The sequence below is a fragment of the Leuciscus leuciscus genome (assembly GCF_965113295.1).
Source record: "Leuciscus leuciscus genome assembly, chromosome: 23".
In the NCBI taxonomy this organism is placed as follows: Eukaryota; Metazoa; Chordata; class Actinopteri; order Cypriniformes; family Leuciscidae; genus Leuciscus; species Leuciscus leuciscus.
This window is the reverse complement of record NC_138747.1, coordinates 9,577,719-9,600,413: the sequence shown is the minus strand read 5'-3', so window position 1 is coordinate 9,600,413 and position 22,695 is coordinate 9,577,719. Positions and strand designations below refer to the sequence as shown.

General features: G+C 35.9%; 3 protein-coding genes across 5 annotated transcripts in view; 2 read left to right on the top strand and 1 right to left on the bottom strand.

Annotated features, from left to right (window-relative positions):
• The first annotated feature begins 961 nt into the window (after window positions 1-961).
• On the top strand, window positions 962-4,151 carry LOC309488426 (uncharacterized protein). Its single transcript, XM_082156642.1, has 5 exons — window positions 962-1,134; window positions 2,643-2,988; window positions 3,136-3,258; window positions 3,381-3,514; window positions 3,741-4,151. The coding sequence occupies exons 1-5, from the start codon at window positions 1,123-1,125 to the stop codon at window positions 3,972-3,974; spliced, it is 849 nt and encodes a 282-aa protein (XP_082012768.1). The 5' UTR covers window positions 962-1,122; the 3' UTR covers window positions 3,975-4,151.
• ace2 (angiotensin I converting enzyme 2) lies at window positions 3,963-12,444 on the bottom strand. 2 transcript variants are annotated; one of them, XM_082156632.1, is made up of 18 exons: window positions 12,214-12,444; window positions 11,722-11,880; window positions 11,503-11,596; window positions 10,421-10,564; window positions 10,161-10,273; window positions 9,977-10,082; window positions 9,733-9,830; window positions 9,278-9,447; window positions 8,767-8,993; window positions 8,518-8,662; window positions 8,339-8,437; window positions 7,046-7,168; window positions 6,769-6,947; window positions 6,365-6,444; window positions 6,175-6,275; window positions 5,968-6,084; window positions 5,326-5,520; window positions 3,963-4,492 (listed from the first exon to the last, which is right to left on the bottom strand). In XM_082156632.1, exons 1-18 carry the CDS (start codon window positions 12,397-12,399, stop codon window positions 4,390-4,392), a joined length of 2,439 nt encoding a protein of 812 aa, XP_082012758.1. In that variant the 5' UTR covers window positions 12,400-12,444; the 3' UTR covers window positions 3,963-4,389. The 2 variants fall into 2 exon arrangements, with proteins under 2 accessions (XP_082012758.1, XP_082012759.1); XM_082156633.1 differs by having other exon boundaries at window positions 6,365-6,423.
• Window positions 12,445-16,100: 3,656 nt separating this feature from the next.
• The window catches only part of nhsb (Nance-Horan syndrome b (congenital cataracts and dental anomalies)), a 58,623-nt gene continuing 52,028 nt past the window's right edge, over window positions 16,101-22,695 (top strand). For both annotated transcript variants that reach the window (XM_082156630.1, XM_082156629.1), the window contains exon 1: window positions 16,101-16,574. In XM_082156630.1, coding sequence (XP_082012756.1) covers window positions 16,295-16,574 — 280 coding nt within the window. In that variant the 5' untranslated portion in view covers window positions 16,101-16,294. The remainder of the gene's footprint in view (window positions 16,575-22,695) is intronic.

Genomic DNA, 22,695 nt, shown 5'->3' with positions numbered 1-22,695 from the left:
CGAAGTGGTCAGCAGGGTACAGTTGAGACACAATGTAGCCTATCAAATGTACCCGCAACTAGAATCATATTACGACACGTGCAGTTTAGTTGCACGATGTAAGATCACAAGTTACATTCATTATTTATTAGGTTATTGTTTGCATTTGATCTGTTTTATTATTGATGTTTGCCATTGTTCAATGTTTTTTTACTGTTACTCAACTTTTCAACTGGCCTATATTAAAATTATGAACTGAAATGAATTGTATCGCTGTTTGCCATTACTACAATGTTTTACAAATGAACTACTTTTAACTAAACAAATAATCAAATAAAAATACTAAATGGAACTAAAAACTGTTGAATTCTCATTTTTAAAGGTATTTTACATTTGCAATGAATTGGTTAGGCAGCTTTGCAGTATTACGGATGGGTGTCTCAACTTTGGAACAAAAAAGCTTCTTGTGTTTATGAGCTAATTGTTGCAAATATGACCTAGTCTACTTATGGATGTTAATAATTATTAATATTTTAGTAGACAAGTAAAGGTGTCATATGAAAAAACCCTAGTTTCGGTGTGGTAATGGAAAAAGCTAAAAGTTAAGGCTACCAACTGAACCACGTACCCTACTAGAGCATGTTCGCACGTGCGCACTCTTCAACGACGCTTTAAATCTCTTGACATATTAAAAGACGTAAACGAATCTCAGCTTGCTTATTTGGCTCAAGATAAGTCCACATGTCACATGACAAACAAGAAACTCTGCTTCTAACCACAGCTATCCACCGCTCCAGACCTGTCGGTGAACAGTGCTTTGCTTTTTGCGAATGTTCGTTGGAACGATGGCTTGAAACGCACCCCAGCTTGTTAAAAGACTAGACTAGTTTAAAAAAAAAAGTGTCTTTTAAGTTCATTTTAACAAGTAGGCCATGTTATATTATTACATCATGCTTTGGATAGGTTTAATTAGTGAACATTTTGTGGTATGCAAAGAGAGCTGTAAGGCCAATGAGCACGCACCAAACCTCACACTTTCTATTACAACTTCCTTTTCCTACCACAACAGAGTTACTAACTTAGAAAAGGCAGTGTTTCCAGAGTCAAGGCTCACATTCTTCTTTCATCAGCACATTGATCAACATGGCAGCAGAGGTATGCAATTTTGTTCCAACAGATTAATCTTTTTATAATTACATATATAGCAAAATAAAAGGGAACACTTTACAATAAGGTATTACATTAGTTAATTTGTTAAGTAACATGAACTAATAATGAGAAAACAATTTTTACAGCATTTAACAACCTTTGTTAATGTGAGTTAATAAAAATGTACGTTCATATTAGTTCACAGTGCATTACTGAGGTTAACAGATGCAACTTTTGATCTTAAAACTAGCAAACGCTGTGATTTTCACAAACTAAGATTAATAAATGCTGTAGAAGTATGGTTCATTGTTAATTCATGTTAACAAACGAAGTGTTATTAAAGTTTAAAAAAAATTGTAATTGATCAATGTCTGTATTACTGTATATCTATCATCTGTCTATCTATTGTATATCTATCTATTTATCTATCTATCGTATATCTGTCTATCTATCATCTGTCTGTCTGTCTATCTATCTATTTCTCTATCTATCGTCTGTCTGTCTGTCTGTCTATCTATCTCTTTATCTTTTTGTCTGTATATCTATCTATCTATAGTCTATCTATCGTATATCTGTATATCTATCGTCTGTCTGTCTATCTATCTCTCTATCTTTATGTCTCTATCTATCATCTATCTATCTATCTATCATCTATCTATCTATCTATCTATCTATCTATTTAACTTTCTATCGTCTATCTATCTATTTAACTTTCTATCGTCTATCTATCGTCTATCTATCTATTTATCTATCTATCTATCTATCTATCTATCTATTCACAAAGGGAGATAAACTCAAGATAAGTAGCAAAAAAAGAAAATTGTCATTTTTTTGTCTTTTAAGTTAATTTTAACAGGTAGGCCTATGTTATATTATTATAATAAAATATCAATTTAAAAATAAAAAATATTTATAAAAATATAGTAATTGATCAATGTCTGTAAGTAACATGTAGCATTTTGTGTTCTCTGTGACACAGTTTACCCAATGTTCTGTTTAGTTAATTTGGTTCCAACTGTGTTCTGTAATTAATCTCATTAGCTCATTTGTTTAGTTCCTGCTTATAAGTCCTCAGTTCTCCTTCAGTGTTTGTCGGTTCTCGTTTATGTTGGTGTTTATATTATTCATGTCTGCAGTTTATTTGTAAAAGTTTATTTTCTAGCATTCTCCTTTCGTCTTCCTGAGTTTATCCTACATGTTACAATGTATTAGTGACTCCTGAGTCCTGACATAGTCACTCCTACTCTATTTATTCACAAAGGGAGATAAACTCTAGATGATATGTAGCAGGAAAATCAAGGCCTTTTCTGATCTTCTATTCAAAGGATCCTTTTCTACTCAATCACAGAGAGAAATGAAAATGAAATTTTTACTATGGCCTTTTAGCCCAGTCAGAATGATCATGTGATCATGTGTGGTCGGCATTTGAAACAGATATTTTCGAGATCACCTCATTGTGATTCTAAATCCTTTGTGTTTTCAACTGCACTGAAGCAAATCATTTCCTCTCGTAGATTGTACACCATCCGAGCCCTGGAAAAACAGAAGAGCGTGAATCTGAGGACAAGTGTGGCACGAGAAGGAAGATGAAACTGAGATTCAGCCTGACGATGTTAAGTGAGGAAGATTTGGAGAATGGTGGGCATCAGGAACGGTCACATCCTATGAAAACTGAGTCGATAGATGAGGACATTGAGGACGACTGTTTCGTTGATGACGATCAGCTGCTTGTTTCCCTGGCAAACATGAGCTTCGATCTGGTTGATGACCAAAGCCCGGACACTGATGAACCTTTCTGTAGCTGTGATCACCAATTTAATGAAGTTGTGGTCACCGCTGAGCAAGCTGATTTTGGCTTTAGTAAGAAACATTCAATAATCTTTTATTCCTCACCTTTTTTATTCATTTCAATTAACTAATTTTGAAGTGACCGTTCCATTTTTATTGTTCATAAGAAACTACAACCCCATATTTAAAAATGTTCTAATTCTGCTGCCCTTTTCACAGTTTCTATACACATTGGAAAACTGATTGAAAAACAAAACAATTTGTTCCTGAAGTCAAAATCAGTCAACAAGTATATAGCATCCGGTCAGCGTGATCAGATATGTTTGGTGGACACTATGTCAGGTTTGTATCAAATAATAAAAATGTGTAAAAAAAAATATATCTATATATGCCACTTTTCCTTTTGGCAGTCCTATTTTTGTTTTAAAAATTTAATTTCTTCCACATATTTTGAATTTATTCAGCTAAAATCTCCATCCTCCGATGCATGCCCACCAAAGACACAGGATTGCATGTTCCTGTTATGCTGAACTTCACTGGCACAAATAACTACTTCTGCTGCACCAATGAAGGAGACAAAACGATGTTGACAATTAAAGTAAGTTTTCAATAATGTTCTCTGCTTCTTTACTTTGCATTCAAGCTTTGTTATGGCTGCATATTGTGTCATTTGTATCTTAATATTTTCTGAACGGCATGACATTGGGATATAAAATTCAGAAAATAAGATATATTTACAAAGTCTCCCTGCTCATGCAAAATTACATGCCAATCGATTTTTTTGTCCCATAAGCTGCAGTTAAACAAAATGATGTTTATTTCAGAGCTATGACAAAGAAAAACTACAAAACTCTGGAGATGATCCAGAAAAAACACCCCTTGTTTTCTACATGTCTATGGCCCCGTCGGGTCACCGGCATTTTGAGTCAGCGCTCCACAGTGGATGGTTCATTCACACTGTGGACAGTGGCGCTGTGAAACTGGAAAGAGGCAGAATTACATCCAGCAACTGCTTTGAATTAATCAAGACTGATGCCACAAAAACCTTTACATTTTAAAATAAAGATTTTATTCAGAATGTGCTTCTTTTTTGCAGTTTTATACTGAACTGCTTTTCATTATTGTAGTACCACATCACTGGGTATGTTTTTATAGTAGGTAAAAAAACAACAGTCTAAGTACTTTATCCATATATTTATAATATTAATCTATTTACATCTGTCTGTATAAGCTATTAGCAATTTGAGCCGTCCTGATGGTTACAGTAAATTCATCATTTGTCATTATGTGTTAATGTATCTTTTTTACACTTTTACATCAGACATTTAAATAAACATTTGTGGGGGGGAAAAGTGATGTTAATTGTATTAGAAAATAAAAAATTCTCCAAACGCATGCAATGATGTGGAAGCTTTTTTCATCACTCTCAATTCTGATGTCAGAGTAGAGATGTTTTTGAAAACCCCTTTTTCTTTACAGTCCTGTTTGTTCAATGTCTTGCTCGAAGGCTTTGTTTACTTCTCCTTCATCTGAATTCTCATATGGGTTCATAGTCTCCTCGGCCTTCTTAGCTTTCCTGAAAAATTTGGAAATATAATAATTCAGTCACTCAGCTAACAAAAATCTGTTATAAGAATGTTTTGCTATCGTTAAAATTAAGTTATGAAAATGTTATTTCTGAATGTTTTCTGAACGTTCAAAATGTCCAGTTTGTAAAAAAAAAAAAATAATGTTTTTTTTTAAAGTTCAAAGTTTTTCTTGTTTTTTTGCAAATGTTGGAAACATTCCATTATAAAATTTTGCAAACATTATGGGAATGTTACTTTTGAATGTTCTCTGAACATTCTGATGAGCTGACATTTTTCAGGAAAAAAGTTCCATGAACAATGTATAAATAAAAATTTTGTGCTAACAATTTGACTGTCAGAATTACTGGAACATTTTTGTTCATAACTTTGTCTTTGAGAGAACCTTGCCAGAACATTAGCCATAATTCTGAGATGTTAGTTAACGTCTGAAACAAGTTCAGTTTTTGCAAGAAATTCAAAAGCAAACTAGCTATGGTCAAAATGTGGATTTCAATAATATTTTTGAAGCTCATATTTGACTATTTCTATAGAAAATAATTATTATGTGTATAATCCATAATATGGATGCTAAAAATAAAGTGTTACTTATAGTATTGTCCCAGAAAAGGATGTTGGATTATGTCATATTTGTGTATATATATTAATATTGTCTACAATGCATGTAGCTATAGAGTATGTAGCTGTCAGGATGATGCAATTCCAACAAACATACCAATCTGTTATACGAACAAGAATTGCATAAGTCACTGTCACTAAAATGTTTCTAAACCACGTTCGATGATTGACTCATTTTTGAAGGGGCTTCCCCCCTAGTACTCACTTCTTCCTGTTTAATATCCCTGTGGTAATAAGATAAATCCCTCCACACACGGTTACTCCCATTACCACTCCAAACACCACCAGCCAAACTGTGATTTTTTCCTCTTTGGGTGGAGCTAATGTTGTTTGAAGCCCAACAAATTCCAGTGTTTCATCATTGAGTAGAAATGCACCATTGAGACGTTCTCTTGACAGCCTGTGAAGAGTTGACAAGGGAAATTCTTTAGTCACAGGAACAATTGCTTTAGTTCCTCATAATGTTATGGCACCCAATATTCATTCAATTATTTCCAAAATATTAAAATGTATTCAGTCGTTGAGTTAAAATTGAGATTAAGAATAAAACATGGAATAATCACAATAATATTCAGTTTTCAAATGTTTTATAGCAATAAAATAGTTAATAATTAATATATTAAAATATATTCATAATATATAAATAAAATAGTGTATATATATATATATATATATATATATATATATATATATATATATAAATATATACACTCACACACACACACACATATACATACACACAAATAATATTCTATAATCTAAATAATAATAATAATGTATTATTCATTATACAATATTTCATGTTTTTTATTTCTATATTTTTATATAGTATGGTTTCAAGAAATACCAGATAGCCGCTTCTACTTCTGCCTTAGGAATAACTGTGTCTGGTATGGTTGGATCCATCACAACAAAATAAAAGGAGATTCTGGCGGTCTCATTGTACGTGTGGATGTTCTCTGGCCTGCGTGCAACAAATATGTTCATTTTATGATGAAAATGATTCAGGTCTCATTACTCTGATGTGCAGTTAGTGAAGGATAAGGATACTTACATGAAATTCTTTTCTATTTTCTTTGCTTCCAAGTAGTACTGGCGCATGGCAAAGCCCATAGTGGACTTAAAGAGATACATTTCATTTGTATTCCAGGGGTACTGGAGATAAGAATGAACAATAATTAGCAAATTAACATACTATTTGTATCTGTAATTCATTATGAGTGCTAAAATTGAAAGAGACTCACTGCTTCATCTCCCATGGCAGATTTGAGACTTATTCTGACTTTGAAGGCGTTTTCTGAATCTGCATGATTTATATAGGAAGCTGTGAGTAAGACAATACGCCTAATGAAAAATGTTGTCATTTTTCAACAGACAGTATGTTGGCATGTCAATACTGGAACTTTATTTGGACTGTATTGATGGATGAAGGTAATATAATTTAACCATAGATTTACTATTTATAATAGAATAGATTTCTATTTATTAATAGAATCTACAGAAATGTTACCATTTTTAAGTACACCCCCTCATTTAGTAGTTACTTTTGCATTTTGTTTCTTACATCTATCAGTTTCTCACATTAACCGGGAGGAATTTTACTTTCTGTAAAAGAAAAGTAAGGTTTATGTTCAAATGAAATACTAACTTGGGTTGATATTGACGTTCCAGCCGGGCACTCTGTTGTTCTTCTGGTTCTCCTGCTTTAGCCACTCCATGAGAGTGCTGAAGTAATGTAGCAGTGGCTGGGAGTCTATCCTCCTGGTTCCTGCAATATCTTCCAGAGCACGAGTCCAAGACACGGATCGGCCTAACTCAAGCATATGCCTGTGGACCATCAAAGAATACAAGTCTATTGCAGTGTAAAGTTAAAAGTAGAAAGTATATCAGTAAGCAATATCAAAGACACAAAGCATTCTGCACACCTGAGTTTGTTCCCAGCTTCGGTTGAGTTGGTAATGTCACATTTGTGAAGGGGACCGGTGTGGCCAGCTGCCTCACATAATGCCTCTTGAAACTGGAACTGATATATGGTTCTAGTGAAGTACCTATTAGAGAAACAAGACATAGCTATTCATATGACTATTAGCCATAGATTTAGCCTATACTGTATTGCACAAAGAAAGACTTAATTCTGACTTAATTCAGAAAATAATTCCGGCTATACAAATTATTACAGATGCAGATTTCCCAATTCATTTCAGATTCACAAGCTCTCGGTTTGATTGATTGTGGTAGGCTCATGTCTCAGTTATAATCGGTGTTGGATGTGACACATTACTAAATTATTTACTACAGTATAATTCATTACTTTTCCCTTGAAAAAGTAAAGTAAGAGACTCATTTAATTACAGTTACTTCTGATGTTATTGCATACTGTATAAACTATAGAACAATTCTATATATAAAAAAAAATGTCGATTTAAATATTTTAAATACTTTGGTCAGTTCAAGAATAATTTTTGCAATTTTTTTATTTGACAGATTCAAAAGAACAGTTTCATGTCTATCCTTGTATTGTTCAACAGGTCGAGATTTATATGTTTTTTAGAAAGTACTAACAATAAGTAATACAGTACTTATAGAGAGAGGAATTAGTACAGCAATCTAATTACACTGTTGAAGATGTCATTAATAGCTAGTAATGAATTACTTCTTTAGAGTAACTTACCCAACACTGGTTTATAAAGTGCATTTTGTTTAAATATGAAAAACATTCTTTCTCAGCTAATGCTGTAAATAACACAATCAGGTTTTTTCTTTTTAAAGAACCAGCTCAATTGAAAGTACTAGCTCAAAAGAGTCATTTGTTTTTGGAATTGCCCTGGCCGCGCAATATGTTCTGATTCAATACAAAAACCGTCTCAAAAGAGTAATTTGTTTCAGGAATCGGCTACATTGGTCCTGCATCATGTTCTGATTCACTACAAAGAACCGTCTCAAAAGAGTCATTTGTATCTGGAATATATGCAATGTATGTTTCTATTCACTAAAAAGAACTGGCTCGTAATTGGTTCATAAATTGGACTACAGAGGTCGCGTTGTATCTGTGCGGTCTGCGAAGATCTCAATATAAAGACGTTTCTGGCTATTATTTCGTGGTAAACTGTATTAAGATTTGATATCAGGACTGTTCAAATTAAAACGCAACTTATGCAGTGACAAAGACAATCAGCACTTTGTAAAATGCAACCCTTTATTAATACAGATTGCATTACCTGATAAAAGAATAATCCCCAGACACATGGAAAAGTGCAGGTGGGTCACAATACGACTCATCTCTGGGCACAGCCTCAGCCACTCCAACTAGTTCTCTCCTGCGGTAACAAATGTGATGAGCCACACTGAATAAAACTTAATGTTTGGATTCTGATCCTACGTTTCTTCTTTCACTCACTTCATTTGCCACCAACGGAGCATCCACTCGTCTTTGGGAATTGTCTCTTTAAAGGCTTGCCACCTCCATTCCTCCAGCATGTAGGTGAAGGGCAGAGTGGCCACGATGGTGAGGGCCTGCTTCAACAGGAAGTTAATCTCGGTCTCTGTGCATACAGAAAACGTTTTGGTAAAGAATGATCTGCTAAAATCAGTTTATGTTCATTTAGATGAAGTCAGACTCCTGACTCGGCATGTAATGGCCCTTTACCATGGTCCTCCTTGAAATCAGAAGGCAGAAGGCCCAGTGACTGCAGGTGAGAAGGAGTGGCAGCAGAAAGAGACATGATCTCTCCCACAGCCTCATGGAAGCCTTCGTTAGCACCATCTCTCAGCAGGTATGAGAGGTTACGGTAGGCCATTTGGTATTGGTTATGTCCCATCTCATGGTGAACAGTTAAGAAATCATCCATGTTCACTTTAGTGCACATTTTGATTCTGTAAAAAAAAAAAAAAAACATTTTAAAATGATAATTGCTATACTTTTGAAATGTTCTATTGATGATAATGCTGAAAATTCAGGTTTGCCATCGCAGAAATGAATTACATTTTAAAATAAATTCAAATGGAAAGTTATTTTAAATTGTTATATTTTACAGTATTAAGGTTTTTTAATCAAATAAATGTAAACAGCAAAAGGAAATAACTGGATTGAATTCTTTAAATTAGTATCTTATCTACCAGTTAATCATTAGCAAGCATAGCAGTATCATCAGCCCCACCTGAAGTCTTCTTTGTTTCCCATGTCCCATGCGGTAGGATGGCACACCACATCTCTTCCTTCAGGTTTAATAAACATTGAGTTGTTCCAGAAGTTGTCAAACATTGCAGACATGTTTACGGACATAAAGAATTTTTCTGCCTCTTTAAACAGGCGCATTTCATCCCAGCCCTGAAATGGACAGTGGTATCAAATAATTAGAAAAAAAAAAGAAAAGAAAAAAAAGAGCATGACTCCATAATCTTCAGGGATGCTTTTATTGCTCCAGCTAAAGAACAAAATGATTAATAGAATAAGATTACATTTAATCTTTGATCAAATAAAATGTGAAATGACCTTGTAACATGTACTGTTAAACATATATAAAGATAAAAGATAAAACCTCGGAGATAAAGAGACACTCAGCTCAGAGCAAAAGGGTAGGGTATAGAAATAAACAAGAGTCACATGTCTTACCTGGTCCACCATTGCAGAGCTCACATCAATATCAGGCTTTTCTGGATACGGGATCATGAGAGGATACAGATTGGTCCAAAACCTCCCCCACATATCACCTGAATGCGAAATGTCAGAAAATATCACCCTTATCTCCACATTTCATCAGACAGCGTTATATCCTATTAGCATATGTATTATATTATCTGTCATTAATACCACTGTTTTGGCACTGTGAATCACTTAATAATATTCCATATATTACCAAGCAGATGAGCTGGAAGGCAACCGTCAGAAGCGATGTGTCCAGGATAGACGCCTTGCAGTTTTGCTCTCACATAAGCATGAAGCTCTTTATACAATGGTAAGATCTGGAACATCATATTAAGTGTGAGTTTCTGAATCAAAACCAAAGAAAGTCTAGTTTTGACTTTTTTTTTTTGACCAACCTCCTTGTAAACGCGCCTGGCATCTTCCATAACTTGGTCTCGGGAGTAACTGTATTCGGGTCCATCAATGGTTTCGTAATCCCCCCTCCAGTAATCTCCATGGTCTTCGTACTCTTTCAGAAAAAACAAAATTAAGTGAACAACTTTTATTGTTGGCCACCACCACATTAGCTGTCCATGTAGTTAAAGCAATAAAAGCAAAGGTATAACATCATTTCTGCTAACTAAAAACCTATTTCATAAAAGAACAGAGTTCGTACTGTTAAGTTTGGCAGCTTCGTTTTTCAGATCGACATATTTCTCATACAGGGGTCTCATCTTCATCCCTGTCGCCACTCTCCAGCCCTCCCACACATTCAGACGCTCGTGGTAGTCTCTGCTGTTTGCCATGATGCTCTCTAGGCCTAGAGAATGAAAAATGTATTGAAGTCAGGTGAATTGGTAGTTTATGTTAAAAAGACATTCATACACTAGTGTTCAAAAGTTTGGGGTTGGATATTATATGTTTTTGAAAGAAGTGTCTTATGGTCACCAAGGCTGCATTTTTAAAATATAAAATATAGTAAAAACTGTAATATTGTGAAGTATTATTATTAAAAAGCTGTTTTGTCATTTATTTCAGCATAACTGACTTTTCCAGCATCATTACTCCAGTCTTTAGTGTCACATGATCCTTTAGAAACCATTCTAATATGCTGATTTGATGCTCAAGAAACATTTCTTATTATTATCAATGTTGAGAACAGTTGTGCTGCAGTTTTTTGTGGGGGTTTCTTGGGGGATTTTTAATAGTTATCCCCCAGTTTTTTGGGGGATTCTGACCGCAAACTTTCGAAAAGTAGTGTACAATAAAAACATCCTTATGTTCTCTTACAAATCTGATAAAGAAATTGCTAAATTTTTAGGGTACAAATCTTTGAATTCTGAGGATTTCACTCTTATTGAGAACTAACTGAATATACAACATCTGTTTCTCAAATTCTGTGAATCTTTCTGCTGTGTTTGGGCATGATGATTCATTATTGAATCTTTATTAAATGTTAAAGGATTATGACACAGCAAACCTTTCTGGCCATTTTACCTTTCCTTCACCTTATGTTTCAAATATTATATCCACATTTTCTAATAAACATCAACGTTGACTCACCACGTTCAACAATGGATCTGAGAATAGAAACTGACAGTTCCCCTTTTCAGGTTTGTGCACGTGTATGAATGAAGCAGATCATCGAAGCCTTTTACACAGACTCTTTTATTATCATGAGTATGAAAACAAGGTATCTGTTAATGATCCTGAGATTTCGCTTTATCATTAGGATGGTGATATGTATGCGGACATTACCTGGCTCCAAAGTCTGACAGTCAGAGGGGTCGTCCATTTTGCACACAGTCGCTGTGTTGTAAATAGTGCTCATCTGTGACATGATGTCCCTCAACTGTGATACACAAGGCATTCAGAGCATTTTAGTGTTAATACACATGCAGGAGAAGTGAAACATGAAAGCGTGGTGGAAAACATGGGTGAGGTGACATTATTGTAAATCAGCAATGTCATACTTACTTCGCTAGCCTTGTCAGGTGAAAGTGCCCCTGATCCTTTATCTTGGAGCTTTTGGAGCTGCATTATAATCTCTGGATCGGAGATCTGATCGATAGGGAAGGCACTGGACTCCTCTGACTTCTTGTTGTAGTATTCGCTCCAGATTGCATACGCTTCAGCCTGAAGAGAAGTTTAAAGAGAACTCATTATAGAACACCAAATTTGTGATGTCAACAGCTGAATGGGTTAAAACTGTCTGCAGAAGATAGAAAAAGATGCTCAGCTTGTCATGAAACACCCATATCCAATTACTACTAACGTTGTTCAATTATTATTTTCACCAACAATTAGATATTTTGTCATTTCAATAGTTGAACTGGTTAAAAATGTTATTCAAAAGCTCAAAATGTAGTTAACATGTCAAGAACATCCATATCCAGGTGATTCTGATTGTTCAATTCATATTTTCCCCAAAAATGAGATGCTAAACTTGTATGATTACATCACACTTACCTCTTTATCTGCATTTTCCTGGGAAATATCTGTGTTGTAGGCCCAGGATGAAAGGGAATACTGGTACACGAGATTAGATGCTTCCTCATCAAATTTATTTAAGAATTCCCTGGCTCTTTCCTCCACCGTCTGAGAGCAGGCCATGGAGGCCATGGCCAAAAGCAGGAGCCACCGAGCACACATCATGACAGCACGTATCCCACCGACACTGACTCTGTTTTCCCCATGCACGCTTTTATCGAAGGCAACTTAATTGCTTTGCCCTTTGACCAGTGCCATAACCTAATAGAGCAACATTCTGTATGAATGCAGGTGGGTTGGTTCCAGTAAATGAGTCTCACTGGACATTGCATAACATATTTTCTGCTCAAATTACCATATTTACAGTTTAGAAAAGTTTTTTTTATGAATAAAACGGCAAGTTCTGTAGAACACCTGCCAACTGCCATTATGATGCTACAGTGTTCTGAACAGTTGCCAGGGTGCACATGAAATTTATCCAGAATTTGTTTTTTAAAGGTTTAATTGGAAATGTCTTAAATTATTGAATAATACTTTCATGATTAAGGGGCTATTTCAATTTTTTCTAGTGATAAAGTATGTTTACAAGCTGCTCATAAAATTAAATTACTTTTAAAAATAGATTAAAACTAAATTAATTAATTAAAACTAAATCCATAAAATCCCATGATGGGAACCTCCTAACAGGTTCTATGAAGCACCTAGAAAAACCCTTTAAGGTTCTATGTAGAACATTTTCTTCTAACACGTTGCTGAATTCGGAAATGCATACTACTACTACTACTCTTACTATTCCTGCCATAGAAAGATATGGTAAACATAGTAAGAGTAGTAGGCCTATTTTAGTATATTCCGAGCGCGTCAACAGAGTGGCTGTAGGCCTATCCGAAATCACTTGGGTTGCGTCCGAAAACGCATACTCTTTTGAGTGGGTAGATATTTTTAATAAGTAATTAATTCACGACCACTAAAGTACGTTCTATATTGTATGAATTTAATCTGCACGTACAACATTCGCCATGTTGTCATTATCATGTGACCTACAAGCGTCAATTGCGTCGCTTAACTGCCATTCACAAATCCTCTCCCACCCATGGCCTCATAGGATAAGTGTCCATCGTGCACACTTCAGAATGTGAATTCGGACCTTTTCACCTACTAGTATGTGATTTTGGATGCAGCCATACTCTCTTGAGTAACGTTTGGAACTTATTTTGCAACGTACGTTCTATGGTAGCCTATGAGTAGAGGTACTCATCGCTCTGCTGCCATTATCATGTGACCTACCAGCGTCAGTTTCGTCGCTTCACTGCCATTCACAAATCCTCTCCCGTGGCCTCATGGGATAGTAAAGCTTCCATCTTTATGCGCACATCTCGCCGGAAGTGGTAAGTCATCCGGGTACTTTCTGACACATACTACTTTTGTCAAATTTTTTTGCGTCGCGACTCGCGCCACATCAACTGTAGACAGAATCCCTGATTTTGATGTGTTCTATCTGCTTTTGTCGCGTCATTTCAGCATTTTATTATATTTAATTGAAATGTGGGCTTCATATACGGGCAGAGTACCATGTTGTTTTCAGTTCAGCTAAAGCAAAACACACCAAAAATACTGATTTCTATAAAGAGACCTCTTTACTTGAGCAGCGAGTCCATTGTGCAAACATAATATAGGCCTATAAAAGCATAAATCACTGACCGTAAAGGCTAAAGTAGCTCTTTATCAAGATAAGGTGATGACTCAGAGAGTTCATAATAAATTGGATTGAACAGAAAGATATTTCTACAGCTGGATATTGTGCTGAGGAACAGATAAATGTTTTAAATTTCTTCTGGAATAATGCCATAAATTGTTGCAATTGTTAGAAAATTTTAATTTAGAGCCTTTACACAGGGTTTTAACCCCACATTCTCTTTTTCAATTACTAGCCTATACAATGCTCAGACAAACTTTCAGTTTTTAGTTTCAACTTTCTGAGTTTAAGGTTTAGTTTAGCTCATCCATCAACGAGAAGATGTGGTTCTATCTGTTGTGTGGCTGTTTTATGGTTTCCATGTGAGGTGTTAAAGCAAAGGTTGGGTTAAAGTAAGATAATCTTTGTCAGATCAAATCCAGCACACAACAAAACGTGATTAAATGTTAACTAATACAATCGTGATTAATCACTACACTTTCTTTCTGTCATACATACGTGTCCTTAAAATTACTTCCAATTTGATCCTTGTATTTTGTGAAAAATAAAATTTACAATTAGTTTTATTAAATATTAAATGTATTTAAAATGCAATTTGCAACCATGTTTTATCAAACCAGCCTGTAATTCAAGTTATCCTCAATATCTGTTAACCAGATTTCATCTTTATTATCTATATTTGATTTCTTTATTTTATAATGATAAAATAAGACACTTCCTCGTATAAATATCATATATTGCCATCACAATTCTCGCAGTGTCATAATATGACCACCAGATGGTGATATCTTTTTGAATCCTTTGAATTTTAGCTGCTGCACTGCACTGATTTCACCACGAGAGGCTGCTATACACATATTTAGATATTTTATATGGAGTGGCTCTCATGACTGATCTTCATTAGCCTATTCATCTCTTTAATAGAAAAAAAAATAAATAGTGACTAAATTCTGAAAAAGTTAGAGTAACTCCTTACATAACATTCACTTCTCAGATCTATATACACCACTAGGCTACCACCGTTCAGTTAACCTTGCGTATTTGAACAACAGTGTTTTTCAGCCCTAAGCATCCCTAAGTCCTCGACAAAAGAGTGGATAAAGTTTATCCGAACGATTCTTCTAACCGGAAAACCGCTGTGCTGATGTAATACTGCAGCCTTTGCTGTTCCAAAACGAGGCACGGATACTTTACATGGTCACCTTTGTGGAAATCACAATGGAGCATTGACGTAGTCAGGGATTGTGAATGAACTTTTTTCCATTTCAGCAGATTGAAAAGATATTGAACTGTCTATATGGGAGCTGTAACGCAGGAAGAGTTAAACATGTGGTTTAAAAATAAATAAATAAAGATAGATAGATAGATAGATAGATAGATAGATAGATAGATAGATAGATAGATAGATAGATAGATAGATAAAAAAGACTACGTACCATCCAACTAAACGTTTCAGAAAAAAAAAAACATTACATGAACAATAATGTTTTTGTGCTAACGTTTTGACAATTGTTCATAACTTTGAGTGAACCTTGCCAGAACGTTAGCTGGGAAATCACTATACCATACATAACCACCACACCCTCCCAAATGATTTTGAAGTTGTATTATAATAGAAAATAATATTTTTTAATGCATAATAAGGTTACTTTATTTTAAGGTGTCCGTGTTACAGTGTAATCATATAAGTAGCCTGCTGAGTTATAATAATATCTACATGTTGCCTACATAGGGTTAGTGTAAGTTTGGGGTTAAAATGTACCTGCAACAAAAAGACATCGAGTTAAAGCTGTTAAAACAAAATGCATTAAGTCTCTAATTGTTTCAAAAACACCTTCTATCTTGAACACTGGTTGCTTGACTAGATGAATTAAGCAAAGCTATAACACGAGTGCCTGTTAGACCATCATCTATGGAAGTATGTTTCTTTTAAAAACTAATACGGTTAAGGCCTGGCTCGTGAATATTAATGAAGCACCTGACTGGACGCCTACCAGGCGACGTCATCGTGGCCTAATTAATATTAAAGTAGCACGCCTTCTCCATAGTAGAATGTGTAATTTCTCTCCGCTCCTGGCACAAGTAGACCAGTCCGTGTTTTTGCAAAGCCTCTCTCAATCCAACCTCAGCCTCAAAGCCCTGAAAGAACCCAGTAGCCTACCAAAAAGCATCCAGGACCAGAGGAGGAGCAGAGATTTTCACTGAGAAACCTCCATCCCTTGTGTGAGCTCCTCTAACGGGAGAGCTGAAGTGATGGCGGGTTGCGCGGAGGATTCGTGGATTTTTGCTTGACAGGCACCAGAATCTTCTGTTGGATTAGTTGATTTACTCATTTATGGGGGATTTGCATTTACCTACTGAAAAATGCCTTTTGCCAAACGGATCGTTGAGCCCCAGCTGCTGTGCAGACATCCCATCCCTAATGATGAAGGGTTACTGTTCGAGGATCTGTGCTCTATCACCAATGTGGCTCTATCCCGGACCCTGCGGCAGCTCTCCGACCTGTCCAAACACGCCTGCTCCTTATTTCAGGAGCTTGAGAACGAAATAATCTCCACAAACCAACGGGTTTGGGCTTTGCAGAACAAAATAGGCAAAATTCAGCAAACCGCCAGTGCGCTGGATCCAAAACTGGAGGCTGTGCGTAAGTAAACCATTACGCGTAAATTAAATGGCTTGGTGATTTTACACATGAAAGTGGGGTGGTTTTTAAATTATTGGAAAAGAATGAATGAGTATGTTGGTTATATGTATCAAGTCACATGTAGACACTGCCTCGAAGCTTTGCCGAGCAAATTATAATGTGTCACACGCCTGTATGCGTATAACCAACACCTGCACCGTGACCGGGTGCGCTTTTCGCTGCGAATCGAAAAACGGCTTGCCACACAGTAACCCACTTCTGCATATTATTTTTTATAGTTTATATGTGTGATCGTTAAGATTTTTTAAGACATAAGGAGACTGTTGGTCATTTTCAGCAGCTGTTTGGAGAGAGGGGCGTGTAGGTGCCATGGCTATTTCAATTCCACTGCTTATTAAAATAGGTAAACGCAACAGCTATCTCTGCAGGTATGACATGGTTTTTATTTAATTAAAATTTATTTCAGTATTTTTTCGATCATAATAAGAATTATATAGTGTCTTCGTTTAAAACGCATAATTGCATAATCACATCTGCCATGCGCTAAAAAAAATTTTTATTATGCTCATTTTTTCACAACCCTATTATAAAGCCGATATAAATTAAACTATTATGTCCTTGTGTCATATTAAACTGTCACTGCACCCATCCAGCTAGTGCAACAGAATTATATGCAAAAGATAAATCTAACCTAAAGGTTATCGGTGATGTGACATGTAAACACGACGAGACGAGATATCTTTGTCGCCCACACTTAAAAAGTGGCTATGTTCTGAGAAAATTATGCATTTTACATCAAACTTCCAGGTTGTTGGATATTAAGGGTGTGGAGAGAAAATAAATACCCCAGTTGTTTGGATGCACCATTAAATGCAGAGCAACATCCACCTCATATCCATGGAGAAATGTCCAAAAAGGATAGTGAAAGAGGGATATCCATAAAATATGTGATTTAAAAACCCTCCTCTTACATCATTTCAAATGCATGGGCAGATGAAACCAGGCCCCTTCTTTGAAATAAAATGCTACAGCCTCAGCGCCCTTGTCAAGCCTCTGAGGAGATCATAGCCTCATGTGGATCATAGCCTCAGCACTGGGTGCTGCTGTATAGCTTTAATTATAAGCGGATGTTAAGCTGCAGTGGGGCTAAACCCAGAGCATGAACACTGCACTAGAAAGATGGAGATTTCCCCCTCTGCTTTGAGGCAAATAGAAACTTCAAACTAGCACATGTACAGACGTTTGCAATGAGTTTGAATAGGATGAAATCGTTTCATTCCTGCCAATGCCTTGCGACGTGTTTTGAACCTGGTTACATCCAGGAATAAACTGATTTGACCCAAAAAAAGATTAAGCCATGTAGGTCAAGCTAGGACCTGCTGAAATAATCTGTTTCTCCCTGAGTGATTATTACCATCGGACCAAAACTACTTCACCCCTACAGCTCCTCTGCTCCTTACAGAATCAGTGTGCATTTTGGAGGACTCGTTGTTATTTGTCATGTTGCAGAGTTCAGAGCATGTCATGCCCTTGTAGCTTGGCAGAATGAGGTAAAGCTGGCAGTGTGTCTGGGTTTATTGGCGTACCTGGGTAGACTGACATCCTCCCCTGCAGGATAATACAATGTTTTCTTCTTGGCAGGAATTAAAGGACATTTCAGATATGAGCTTTGCTTTGATTGATCCACTTATCATTTGATGGCAGGGTGTTCCTGTTTTATGTGCCATCGGAGTTTATAAGAGCACCAAACTAAAAATATCCTTATGAAATTGGAAATTAATTTCAAACTGATTTGACCATTGATTGTTAGCCTTGTTCTCAGCTAAAAGGGAACATTCTCAAAACTTTGGCTAAGGTTCTGGCTAGTCATGAAGGGTGAACCTTGAAGAGTTCTTCCAGTAAAGTTAATAGAACGATCATTCAACGTTATCTAGTCTTTAATAATGTTCTTAAAACATTAGCACAAAAACGCTATTTATACATTGTTCATTAAACCATTTCTAGAAATGTTTTAATTGGATGTTTGTCTAACATTTTTAAAATGTTATTACTTGTTTCGGAACGTTCAGAGAACAGTCAGAAGTAACGTTCCAATAAATGGAATGTTCTCTTAACGTTCGTATAACTAAGAAAAATGTTTATATACATTTTAAAAACTTAATTGGAACGTTAGCAAAAACTTTCTTAAAACATATAAAAAAAAATATTTTTTTAGCTGTGTTTTGTCAACAAGCTCTGATGAAATAATACAAAGTTCTGTCATGAAACTCTAGATGGCGCATGCAGGCTCATAAGTCCTTAACCCAATCTGCTTACAGTTACATCATTCTATAGGGTTTCCGCTGTATTGGTAGTCATGCACTGTCCCAAATGGCACACTCATATGCACTTTTGGTCTTGTGGACTTACAGTGGCTCCCACGTGTGTGTGTATGTTACATCCACAAGACTGTAGGGCGCCCAGTTGTCTTTTTAGTTGTCAGAAGGGTGCTCGTGAGCGCCCCCTTTGCGGTCGATATGCGCCCTCGATGCTCCACAGCAGACTTCTTCCCGACAGTCAAAGCGGCATTACATCACTAAAGTGCGGACTCGTAGGAAGACTGTGAGTGTAGGGTGCCATTTGGGACAGGGCCCAATTCAAAGGCTGCATCCTTCGAAGGCCACGAAGGTTGGACTGAGCGTTGTTAAATGGTACGGTTTAGCCTATGTAGGATTGTTCTTGTCGTCTAGCAACTTCGTTGCGTTGCGGGACACAGAAAATGAGCTTCCCCAGCTCCACCTGTATAGATCTGCTATGGGGGTGATTCATGTATGCTTGTACAGCAGCAGCATGTCTTACTTGCTCACAGCAGTGTGTTGTGTGTGTATTGGCAGTGTCAAGTTCCGTACTTGCTCTGCAGCAACAGCATTTATTCCACCAAGACTAACGCATTAACATTGTCATACTCGTTACCATGCCAAACTCTCCGAGAGTTGTCATGACAGAAATATATTTAGAAAAATATATTTTAGCACTTTTATTATTAAATACAACAGTAACAGCTTTTATTTTATTTATTTTTTATTTTATTGAGGCATTTATGCATTTTTTTTTTCATTTGTTAGGGTTCAGGCACGTCTCTAATCAACATTGTGATGATTATACATTCACTTTAACCTCCAAAAGGCTTGATTTTCTCAAACATCAAACACCTGAAGACGGTCAGAGCTATACTGTATGATTCTTACTGTGGATTTCTGAGAAAAGCCCAAAATCCAGAGATTTCCAAAAGCCTGTTCCACATCAAAAAGGTTGGATTCATCCCTGGTGTTATCCTGTAGTCTGGTTAATGTAGATAAAAGAAACTAATTACCAACAATGATAGAGTACAGTCTACGAATGTGTTTGTATGTCGCGTGATTAAAGGAGGACAGTGTTATGCTAAAGCTGGTTGCTGTGTCTGACTTTACAGTCAAAATAAAAAGATTAAAAGCGAGGGATTTTGCTGTCTTAAGTTTTGAGGAGCACAAACTTATGCTAGTCTACTCTGTAATTTTTGCACTCTTTAACAGACAGAAAAATCTTAAGAAGCTTGACTTTTTTTCGCTAATTTCAAGATTCAGATTCATGGTTTTTATGTTTAGAGAATTAATTATGACATAAAGCATTGAGAAAAGATGGATAATTAAGAAATATTACCTTGCATTTGATTATAAAACATTGGTTGTGAACAACTGTGCTGGGGGCCTCCAACTATCTCATTGTGCGTGTGATAGCCCTTTATGGCTCGATTAGTGTAAACGATCCTAATCCCATAATTGCAGTGTATTGTCATGTTATTCCAGTGATGGTGTGTGGTGCCAGGAACGACACCCTCCTGAATTTGAATGGGCAGTTGGCCATATAACTTTAATTGTGACCTTTGTCTCTGTAGATCCACTCCAGATCTTTTTCATTTAAAACAAATCTTAAAGTAGGTTTAGATGATTTGTAAGAACCAACAGCTCCAAACTTTAATTTACAAAACTCTTTTGAATTTATATTTTGAATACAATCATTATATCATTTAATTAAATACCCAGCTAACAAAAATATGTTCTAAGAACGTTTTGCTAATGTTCATATTTAGTTATGAACATTCAAAACGTCCAGTTTTATAAAGGTTTTTAAAGAAAAATTCATGGTTATGTGAAAGTTAAGGGAACATTCCATTTGATCATTTTGCAAACATTATGGGAATGTTGCTTTTGAAAGTTCTTTGAACGTTCTGAAACAAGAAGTAAAATTAAAAACAATGTTAGGCAAACGCCCAACCAAATTATTTCAGAAAAAAAACCTTCCATGAACAAGGTATAAATGTTTTTGTTCTAACGTTTTGAGAACATTATTGAAGATCAGATAACTTTGAATGAACGTTTTATTAACGTTACTGTTAACTTTGAGAATCTTGCTAGAATGTTACCTAAAGCTCTTAGAACATTAAAACTACTAAATGTAGTTTCCGAGAATTCTTGTTGCAAACATCATGCATTTAGAAACACAATATGTACAGCACAGTAACTCAATGTTACAGACAATAAATTCACACAATAAACAGATGGAATTTACAAACAATAGACAAAGTCATAAAATAGCTAGTGCAACATCCTGTAACAATGACAGCTGTGTGAATTGTTGTTATTATTGTGATTGTCACAGTTTTAAAATGGCTATAGTGAGGTGGGATATTTAGTGCAATAAATGTGATATAATGTACAGTATGTCCAATATATGGAGAGGGGGGTCCATATAAATCATGTCGCTGTGTCATGTGTGTGTAAGCTGACAGATAGTGTTGTTGATTATTTGGAAACATTTGTAACTTCTTACATTTTGAGGTATTTGCATATATGCTCCTTAGTCTTGGTCCTGCAGGAGGACAATGCTGCAAATAATCTATACCTTTAAAGGGATAGTTCAGCCAAAAATGAAAATTCTGTCATTGATTACTCATCCTCATGTCGTTCCAAACAAGAATACTTTTTGTGTGCAAAAAAACAAAAACAACGACTTTATTCAACAATTCCTTCTCTTCCGTCTCGGTCTCTGATGCTGTTCATGTTGTAAACACAGTGCAGAAATTGATGAATAAAGTCGTTATTTTTGTTAGTTTTTTTGCGCACAAAATCGATTCTTGTCACTTCATAAAATTAAGGTTGAACCACTGTAGTCACATGAACGATTTCTACAATGTCTTTACTACCTTTCTGTGCCTTGAAAGTGGCAATGACGTTGCAGTCTATGTGGGATCAGAGAGCTCTCAGATTTCATCAAAAATATCTTAAATTTGCGTTCCGAAGATGAACGAAGGTCTTACGGGTTGGAACGACATGAGGGTGAGTAATTAATGACAGAATTTCCATTTTTGGGTGAACTAACCCTTTATTAAGAGATGTTCATTCTTGAAATATTTGAACAGTGCATAAAAATGATGAAAGTACATATGCATCACATTGCATAACAGCACAGAACAAAAACAGCTACAGTACCTCACACAGCGTTGTGTCTAGTCTTGGATCTAATCCATTCTGGGACGCTTTTCTCTTCCCATCCTGGAAGTGAGAAGGCCTGATCTGGCCTCCCCAGCGAGGATGGGCAGAGATTACCTTGCCTGGCCCCGGACCTGTTTAATTAGTCAAGATCTCTCCCAGAGCATACAGCCGTTTGCAGGTTTTACTAATGAAGGGAAAGACATCAGACTGAGAAAAGTCGACTCGTAGCGACTGGAGAAACAGTTTTGACTTGTTACGCTTAACACCCTCACCAATGTGTATAAAACAGAAACAGCCTCAACTTTGTACTGTTGAAAACTGCATTGCGTATGTATGATCTAAGGGAACCTCTGAGGTTGAATCGTTTTAATAATAATTCTTGCTATAATTGTTGCTATTCTTAAAAAAAAAAAAACTGAAAATAGAAATGGCATTTAAAAATATGGCAACACTTTATAATAAGGTCTTATTTGTTAACATTGGTATTTGCATAAACAAATGAGCAAAAAAAATGTTTTAAGCATTTATTATACGTTAACAATAGTTTAGAGAGAGAGAGAGTGTGTGTATTTGTTCGATCATGGTGTAAAAAAATAAGAAATTTTAAACAT

Excerpts from the sequence above, each read along its gene's own strand:
- LOC309488426 (XM_082156642.1), top strand. Across the intron at positions 3,259-3,380 it reads TTTGGTGGACACTATGTCAG|CTAAAATCTCCATCCTCCGA; the intron begins GTTTGTATCAAA and ends GAATTTATTCAG. Across the intron at positions 3,515-3,740 it reads AAACGATGTTGACAATTAAA|AGCTATGACAAAGAAAAACT; the intron begins GTAAGTTTTCAA and ends TGTTTATTTCAG.
- ace2 (XM_082156632.1), bottom strand. The coding sequence starts at position 12,399 with ATGATGTGTGCTCGGTGGCTCCTGCTTTTGGCCATGGCCTCCATGGCC. Across the intron at positions 9,831-9,976 it reads CCTTCCAGCTCATCTGCTTG|GTGATATGTGGGGGAGGTTT; the intron begins GTAATATATGGA and ends TTTCGCATTCAG. Across the intron at positions 8,663-8,766 it reads TGATTTCAAGGAGGACCATG|AGACCGAGATTAACTTCCTG; the intron begins GTAAAGGGCCAT and ends CTGTATGCACAG.